We start from the raw sequence: 8934 nt of genomic DNA on the forward strand, positions 1-8934 counted from the left end.
CGCCGTGCCCCCATGGGGGGCCAAGAGGCCAGGAAAAGCGGCTGCAGGATTCCCAGCAAAAAGGGGAAAACTCCCAATTTGGACCCCCCCAAGGCTAAAAGCAGGTCCCCTGGAACAGGGAACCCCCATTCCCCGCTGGTGGGTGCTGGGGGTCAGGGAGGTACCTGCTGTCCCATGGGCTCCCACACTGTCACAGCCTGGAGGGGCTCCCCAGAGTCACCAACAAGGGGACACCCCATGAACACCCCTGCCCCCCAACCTGCTCTTTCTTTTGCAAAAGCCTTTTCCCCCACAAGCCCTGAGGCGGGGCTGTGGGGCTGCTCTGCCCACTCAGCCACCAGGCACCCAGGAGCTGGCAGCCAAGGGGTGCGGCTGGGGGGGGCCAGGGGGGAGGGCGGGGTCCTGTCCCTTTAAGGGGGGTGGCTGTCACTCAGAGAGCCCTTTTCTTTGCTGGAGAGCAGGACAGGCACCCAGAGGGGGAAATACAGGGTGAGAGACCGCTTGGCGTGGGCTTCTGCAGACAGCACCAACGCAGCCGAGCAGGCGGTCGGGGGAGTTGACCAAGTCCAGCGCCATGGGTGAGTATGGGGTGAGGGTGGTGGACACTTGGAAAGCTGTCGCTGGTGGCTCTGGGGACCCTGTCCCAGGGCAGAGCCCCTAAAACCAGTCAGGTCCTGGTGGCCTCTGCCATGCTGGCAATGGCCATCTGCTGGGGGAGGATGCCTTGGTACAGCGAGGACAGGGGGTTTTATTGCCCCCAGAGTGGTTTTCTGTCCCCATGTGCTCATGTGCTGTGTGTGGGGCAGATGCCTTCCCCACAGCCAGTCCCACCAGAGCCCTCGCTGCACTGTCTGGGGAGATGAGAGCTCCTGCCTGGGGCTAGCAGGAGCCAGGAGGTCCAGGCAGGACGCTGAGACCTGTCACAGCTTGTGCCACTTGTATGCCGGCAGCCTTGGAAAAACAGAGGCGCTCCTTGTGCCTCAGTTTCCCTGTCGATACACCAGAGCTAATACTTACCCAGGGCAGCAGGGGTGCTTTGTTCCCAGGGGTGCCATGGACTGCTGGCACCCTGCCTCCTCCTCCTCCTCCTCCTCCTCCTCCTCCTGCCTGCAGCATATTGTTTTGACCCAGCAGCAGCTGAGCCCGGGTACAAGGCCCGGGATTGTGTGGCACAAGGGCTCTTTCTCTCCTCCCTTCCCCTTCCTTGGTTTCCCAGTGTGGCTTCCCAAACCTCAGGGGCCGGAGCTGTGTCAGGGAGCCTGCCAGTCCTGCCGCATCCCAGGACCCACAGCCCCCCAGGAATGGAGCCATTCCCCATGCCCCAGCCACGGGCACCTGCCACACCACTTCCCAGGTGGCCAAAAGTAAAAATAAAAAAAAGGTGTGTTTGGCCCAGAACGCTGCTGGGTGCACAGAGTTGTCCCCGTGGGGCCCAGCGAGGTTTGGGGAGCAGTGCTGGCTGGGAGGAGCGGGATCCCCACTGGACCGCCACATCCAAGGCAAACCGGGGGGGGTGTCCCTGCGCTCCCCCATAGCGCTGCCTTTGTTCCCTGTTTGCTCTCGGCACAGGGCAGCGCCCGGGTGGCAGTGCCAGGACAATCCCCCATTGTCCTCGGTGCCACTGCGCGCCCTTGCTCCCAGTGGGGAGGGGAGGGCACTGCTGCCCAGGGCCCCACTGCTTTCCGTGCTTTGAGGGAGGAGATAAGCAGTGCGGGATCCATGGGGGGAGGCTGGCTGTGGGAATGCTTCCCACGGGTGGCTTTTTGGCATTCAAGGCACAAAATGCGCAGACGGGATGTGCTCAGGCAGCCGCTGTGCCCGGGACAGTGGGATGCTGGAACCCACATCTCAGGGAAGGGGAGCAGCCTCCCTGTGCAGAGGTGTTGCGCAGCCAGCAGCAGGTTATCACAGCTCAGCTGGAGCCAGACTGATGCTCCGGAGCCAGATGCCAGTGTGTGCAAACTCACCTGGCTGCCTGCCCCCAAACCAGGCAGGAGAGTGGCTGGCTGAGCACCTCCAAACCCAGCCCATGGCGAACCTGGGCTGAGGATCCTGCACATTACAGCCCTGACATGCAGAAGGAGCAGGTGCCCATGGCCCCGCTGCTGAAAAAAATCCAGCATTTAGGCAATCCAAGCAGCAGCCTCCCCGCCCCAGGTACATGTGCTCTCCGCCAAGCATCTGTCCTGGAGGATTAAATCTGTTACACAAGTGCTGCCGTTTGGGGAAAAAACACGGCTCCTCTCCATCAGCACATCTGCCTGCATACCCGGGCTGCTGCAGCCCAAGGTGCCCGCGGGGTGCCAGGAGAGGGGACGGGTGCACCCCAGGGTGCTACTGGGGAAGCCCGAGGTGCTCGGGGGTGGGTGTGTGTGTGTGTGTGTGTGTGTGTGTGTGGGCTCCTCCTGCACTGCCCCAAGGCCACGCTGCTGGGTCCCCGCTGGGGTTTGTCTCTGTGGAGATGCTGGGTTCTCCTCTGTCTCTGATGGCAAAAAAGCACAGGGCAGCTGGCATCGCCGTGGCTCGCAGCTGGGCTGTGCTGGCCGCAGGGAGCCCGTTAGCGGCTTGTTTGCCAGGTCCCGCTGGCGTTATGCTACATCACTTTGTGTTTCCATCCGATTTTGCACGGGTCAGCACGGCTGGCTCGCCTCGGCTGCCCATCCACCTCACAGCCGGGGGCTGCCTCGCAGCCCCGGTGCCCCACACTGCCGTTACCTCCTGTCCCTGGGTGGGCGTGGGTGCGATCCTGAGGGGCTGCTTAGAGAGCTCTCAGGGAAACTGCTGGGTTTGGCTCTCCAGCACCGCAATGAATCATTACTGGGTTTTCCTTCAACCTGCTTCCCGCCAGGCACCCTCCTCCCCCTGCACTTGCCTGCTGCAGGCTCTGAGACTCTGCAACTTGGCGGTCCCGTCCCACCCCACCTCTCTCTTCCCTAGGTTTGCTCGAGTGCTGTGCCAGATGTCTCATCGGGGCACCCTTTGCTTCGCTGGTTGCCACTGGCTTGTGCTTCTTCGGGGTAGCGCTGTTTTGTGGCTGTGGGCATGAAGCCCTCACAGGTACCGAGCAGCTCATTGAGACCTACTTCTCCAAAAACTACCAGGACTACGAGTATCTCATGGACGTGTAAGTACCCTGCTGCAGCTCATGGCCCTCACACAGGAGCCCTTCGCGTCTCCGTCTTGCTCTGCGCTGGGAGGAGGTGCCCTGCTGGCTGGGGCGATGCTGTCACCCAGACACCATGGAGACCCCAGGCTGTGTTTGCCGTGTGCCGGTGCCGTGGCTGCATGGCAGGGTCCAGTGGCCACTTGTTTCCATTTCATGCCTGTTTTTATCTGACCCTCACTAGGTGCCCTGTCTAGAGCAGGACCTCTGCACTGGGTAGGTATGGGGGGCACGGGGGAGCCAGGAATGGCCCACAGCCTTGCTCACTACAGCTTTGCCCTGACTCGCTCCTCTCGTGGCTTCACCCTCTGTTTCAGTGCCCCTGGGTGGCGTGGGGAGGGTAAGTCATGGTGGCCAGGCTGCCCTGGCCATGCCACATGCAGGGCTGAGCATCCCAGTACTGCCCTGGTACCTGAGCATCCTTGCCCGCTCCTCTCCCCCACAGCATCCATGCTTTTCAGTATGTCATCTACGGCACTGCCTCCTTCTTCTTCCTCTACGGAGCCCTGCTGCTGGCCGAAGGCTTCTACACCACCGGCGCCGTCCGGCAAATCTTCGGGGACTACAAGACCACCATCTGCGGCAAGGGCCTCAGCGCAACGGTAACCGGGGGCCCGAAAGGGAGGGGAGCGCGAGGCCCCCAGCGAGCTCACTCGTTGCAGCGGGTGTGTCAGTGTTTGGGAAAGTGGCTAGGACATCCTGACAAGGTGATCTTAACCGGGGTTTGGCACCTCTTCGCGCGCCCGCAGCGGGTTCGCCACGCTCGGCGTGGCCGAAGGGCAGGAGACTGCGGCCGTCCGGGTCTGGGGTTTGGGGTATCCCAAAGGGAAGCGCAGCCCAGCCACCCTCCCCCAGGCCTGCCGTGGCCCCCGGGGACCAAAGCAGCACAATTTAACGAAACCGCTTCCCGTTTAAGCATCAGCGGGGATTGCTATAAGCACCCCTGCTGTCCCAGCAGCCCACGGCTCCCTGGCACCCGGTGCCCCCGGGGGTTGTCCTCTCTGCTGTGCTTGGGGACCATGACAGAGTGCTGGCAAGGGGAGCCCATGGCCTGGAGGAGCAGAGGGGGGTGGCTGCGGTTCCTTCGGGGCGGCCGCTCGGGGTGGCACCGCGGAGGGAGGGCAGGAGAGCTGCGTTTGCACGCCAAGGTGGGTTTTGCAGCTGCCCTCCTGCAGAGGCCAAACAGTGCTTGGCCGTGGCCGTGGCTCTCCCCCCTACACGGGACGTGGCAGCCATCCTGCTGCCACCACCAGTCACCCCCACGCAGGCCACGAGCCAGAGGCTGATGCTGGCCCTGGCTGTGAGCTGCAGGGCCGTCTGGCTCGGGCTGCTGCTCTGTACTGGCTGCTTGGGGATGCGCCGGGTTTGGTGGGCAGTGCAGAGCTGGGTGCAGGCAGCAGCTCAGTCCCCTGCCTGACCCACCCCCTCTCCTGCCTGGGGACCCTCGTGCTCTCCTGTCCGTGTCCCTGGCTGCTCAGTAACCACGGCTCTGCCCTGGCTTGTCCTGCCCCTTGCAGTTTGTGGGCATTACCTATGTCCTGACCATCATCTGGCTCCTGGTTTTTGCCTGCTCTGCGGTGCCAGTCTACATCTACTTTAACACTTGGACCACCTGCCAGTCCATTGCCAACCCCAGCAAGACCACGGCCAGCATCGGTACCCTGTGTGCGGATGCCAGGATGTACGGTGAGTGCTGGGCTCGCCGCCCAGAAACCAGGGCTCAGGGCGGAGGAGGGGGATGGAGGAGCGGGCCCAGGCGGAAAAGTCTCGGATAAAGCAGGGGCAGGTGCTGAAGAAGCCCTGAAACGCTGTGGGGGTGTGTGACACACGTGGCTGTGGGAGGGTGACCCAGGCAGAGGGCGGGCCGCCATGCCCAGCTCACCCGGCTCCCCACGTCTCACCAGGCGTCCTGCCCTGGAACGCTTTCCCTGGCAAGGTGTGTGGCTCCAACCTGCTCTCCATCTGCAAGACCAGCGAGGTGAGCAGCCCCCATCCCTCACCCCACGTGCGCTCCCCTCAGCGGGTGGCCTTGGCGCTGGCCTCCCCAGTCAGCGTGCAGGACCCCGGGAGCTCACACCACTCTTCCCTTGCAGTTCCAGATGACTTTCCACCTCTTCATTGCAGCCTTCGTGGGGGCAGCTGCCACGCTGGTCTCACTGGTGAGTTAGTGTTCCCCTTGCCCAGTCATTCTCCTCCACCCGGCAAGGATTTGGGGGCAGAGGGCAATGGAGGTGGTGGGCATGGACGTAACAGAGCCTGTGTTTGTGTCATTTTCTGACACATAAGTGCAGACAGTGAATTCAGGCCCTAAGAAGGTAGAGGTGTCTGCTGGAGGGGGTCTGGAGAGGCTTTAGGAGATTACTGGGGAGAGGCCCTGCTGCCCATGCACCAAGTCCCCTGCCCTTCCCTGCCTCTCCTCTGGTTCACATCAGCCACGAGACACCGCGGTGTCCCGCCGGCGCAGCAGGGCCACAGGGTTCCGCGGGGTAACTGCCCTGTTGGGGTGCTGGGCTGGGGGATGCCCCCCCAGTGAGGAGTCCCACCCTGCATGCCCTCCTTGCCCGCGGGAGCTTCATCTCTCCTCCTGCCCCCTCGCTCACTCTCTTCCAACCCACAGCTCACCTTCATCATCGCCGCCACCTACAACTTTGCTGTCCTCAAGCTGATGGGTCGAGGCACCAAGTTCTAGCCCACCCGGTGGAGCCCAGACAGACCAAAAGTCCTTCTTTTCTCTAACCCTGAGGCTTTAACACTGCAGCCACCTGACACCAGGTCTCCTGCGTTAACTCTGCCTTTGCTGCTGACTCCCCTCCTCTTCCTCCCTCGCATCCATCATGCTGAGCGTGACCAGGAAGGAGAGCTTCCCACCAATGGACACCTCTTCATGCACTTTTCTCTCTCTGCTCATCCATAACCGGTTCGCTCTAGGGCCAAGCCCATCAAAACCAGCCAGAGAAGAGGAGGGACTTACTCCAGTGTCCTGATGTTGCTTAGGGATGAGCAAAGGCCTTCACACTCCTGGGAGAAGGAAATCTGTGTAGGTTGTTCCATGAGTAGCAAGAGGCTACCTAGAGAGAAAAGGAAGTTGGCCCCGTCCTGGTACCATTGCTAGAGACTCTCCTGGAGCTGTCTGCTGCCACCACCCATGGATGGAGAATAAGAGAAGGATTGTTTTTTCCCTTAGCAAAGAAAGATTAATTTACCCCGAATTGCCTTCTGCAGCCAAGGCAAAGGGAGTTCAGGACAAGGATCTTCCCGTTGCGGAGAAGAGAGTGCTGACCCCAATGCTGATAAAGCCCTAACCCAGCTGCCCCTATTAAAGCCTAAAGGAGTTTGGTGTCTCTGCAGACAAGGGGAACTCTTGGCTTTACCCTTCAGGCAGCAGAGAGGCAGCAGATAGGTTTGGTTTGGGACATCTCTGCGCCGCGCCCTGGGAGCGTAAAGCCAGAGCTGTCCTTCCATAGGCAGGGGATGCCCCCCCGGACTGCACGGCCTCACCCCCCCGCCCCGCCAGCGCCACGCTCGCCGCACGCTCCCGTCCCTTCACAATGGTGCTCTTCTCCGGGGTGACGTCTGCTTTGCTAACCTCCGCGCCATCGGAGAGCTTCACCTGTTTCTCACCCGTGTCAAACGTAACTTGCCTTTGTTCTGTCCCCCTCTGCCCCTCACTTTTCTCCCCGTGTTTCCTGCGAGTCAGGACAATTGTCTTGTGTCTGCCAGGGCGGGAGGGACTGGCAGCATCTTGCTTCCAGCCAAAACCCACAAAGGATTTGAGGAGGGGAGGAAAGGCGGAAGTTTGGGCATCATGGGGCACAAACACGGCCCGTCTCTGCAAACCAAACAAGATCTTTTCTGGTGCCGGTTCAGTCTTTTCCTGTGGAAGGGGGCAGTGGGGCAAGGGGTTTGGTGGAGACGACCTCTCCCCCATGATCGCTCTCCATGGACACGGAGGAAAGCCCTTTGGCTGGGTAGCATAGGTCCAGCCAGACCCACCAAAATGCTGTTTCCAGCCCTCCGCTCCAACTGGTATTTTATTTTGCTCTTCCCTGACTCTCCTTAATGCTAATCTTCGTGTTTATTTATTGGAGAAACTACTTTCAGTGGCAGACTGTAGCTCCATCCTGCATGGATTTTTTTTGTCTGTATTATTATTATATTTTTTTTAAGTGCCAGTTTCAGCAGGGGCAAGGATAAAGGAGCAGATCTGCTGAGCAGAGAATTTGAAGGATCCTTGCCACCAGCAGTGTTGAAACAGGTTGGCCAGGCTACCAACGCACATGGGCTGGGGAGGGGAGAGATGCCAGGAGAGACAGCAGGGTGAGGAGAAACCAGTCAAGATCTTGAAATTCACATCAACGCTATCTCTCTTGGGGGTTTGCTGGGGTCTTTTTGGTATCTATTTAACAAAAAATAACCAGATCCTCCTTTCCACCCTTGTCCCCAGACCCCAAACACACACACACGCACACACACACACACGCAAAAAGAGAGTTAATCAACTGAAAGTGTTTCCTTCATTTCTGATCTAGAATTTCAACTTGTTAACAAGCAATAAAAAGGAGCAAGTTTTTAGAGACTTATCTTACAAGATGTATTTTATAAAAATTAAAGAAAATAAAATTAAGAACATTCTGAACAAGATATATGTCTGTCTGTCCATTTGTTGTGCTGGTTTTCCCACCCCACCTGGCCAAAAAAAAAAGGCAGGGAAAGGGAGGCTGCAGAGGTCACAGAGAGGCAGCATCCAGCCCAGTGTGCGGGCCAGCAGCCCCTGCAGGATCCTGCCCACTCCTCCTTCCCACCCCAGCCATGAGGATTTGTCTGCCCTGACTTCCAAATCTCTGTTCCCTGCTGGGGAGCCCTTAAAACCTCTATTTCTCCTCCAGCCACCCAGAGGAAAGCTGGAAAGCTGGGGTCTCACAGGAGCTGCTGGCTCGTGCTTGGTGATGTGTTGTGCCCTTTAACACTCGTCTCTCTTAACGTAGCACCTACAGCGCAACCACAATAAGGCTAATTGGCACGGCTGGAGCAAAGCTCGCTGCTCACGTCAGGCAATGCCTGAGGTACGAGCACGTCCAGAGCCACGCAGGATGCCTGATTCTCTCACCTGCAAAGAGCCCTGTGCGAAATAGGATGGTCCTGTTTAGGCACGAGAGCGGATTTGACCATCGCAGGGCTCTGCATGCCCTGTCCACGCGCTTGGCGGATGGCTCCGTGCCATTTGCCCCAGGGCGGTTAACAGCTTGCACAGTGCTGGTGTGTATCAGCTTGTGTCTTTCTGCCCCCGATCAGATGAACGCTGCCCTTATATGCACGTTTCTGCAGCAGCTCTCAAAAATTATCGATTCAGATGTTGCTTCTCTTGGAAATTCCCCCCAAGAGTTGGGCTCAGGAGCCTCTGGGGAGCAAGGCCATGGAGGGATGCTCCCAGCCCCACACTCAAACCCTGGCACCGCTTCCATGTGCAGCAGATCTGCCCGAGAGGCAGGTTTCAGGCACGGCTAGGTGCCCACAAGCAGCAGGGAGGGCCGAGAGCCAGCAGACTGTTACCTACCCAAGGCAGGACCCTCACTGCTCTTCCTAAACGGGACTCTAGCCCAAATCCAAGTTGTCCCCCTCTCCCCTGGCTTCAGCCCCCTCCAGGCAGTCACCAAGGCTTCCCAAGCAGCCCAGCCAGGAGAGGTTTAGCTCACGCATTGTTGCTGCCCCAGCTCAGTGCCCAGCTGTGCCCGCACCCCGGCCTTGCCTTGGGCTCACAGAAACCCATGGGG

At 59.6% G+C, this 8934-nt stretch overlaps 1 protein-coding gene across 2 annotated transcripts; it reads left to right on the forward strand.

The window, feature by feature from the left end:
* Positions 1–456: 456 nt before the first annotated feature.
* Positions 457–7802, forward strand: PLP1 (proteolipid protein 1). 2 transcript variants are annotated; one of them, XM_074915220.1, is made up of 7 exons: positions 457–578; positions 2938–3124; positions 3609–3870; positions 4681–4849; positions 5068–5141; positions 5257–5322; positions 5781–7802. In XM_074915220.1, the coding sequence occupies exons 1-7, from the start codon at positions 575–577 to the stop codon at positions 5850–5852; spliced, it is 834 nt and encodes a 277-aa protein (XP_074771321.1). In that variant the 5' UTR covers positions 457–574; the 3' UTR covers positions 5853–7802. The 2 variants fall into 2 exon arrangements, with proteins under 2 accessions (XP_074771321.1, XP_074771322.1); XM_074915221.1 differs by having other exon boundaries at positions 3609–3765.
* The last annotated feature ends 1132 nt before the right edge of the window (positions 7803–8934 follow it).

The sequence above is a fragment of the Athene noctua genome, chromosome 11 (assembly GCF_965140245.1).
Source record: "Athene noctua chromosome 11, bAthNoc1.hap1.1, whole genome shotgun sequence".
NCBI classification, from domain to species: domain Eukaryota; kingdom Metazoa; phylum Chordata; class Aves; order Strigiformes; family Strigidae; genus Athene; species Athene noctua.

Excerpts from the sequence above, each read along its gene's own strand:
- PLP1 (XM_074915220.1), top strand. Across the intron at positions 3,871-4,680 it reads GGCTAGGACATCCTGACAAG|TTTGTGGGCATTACCTATGT; the intron begins GTGATCTTAACC and ends TGCCCCTTGCAG. Across the intron at positions 5,323-5,780 it reads CTGCCACGCTGGTCTCACTG|CTCACCTTCATCATCGCCGC; the intron begins GTGAGTTAGTGT and ends TCCAACCCACAG.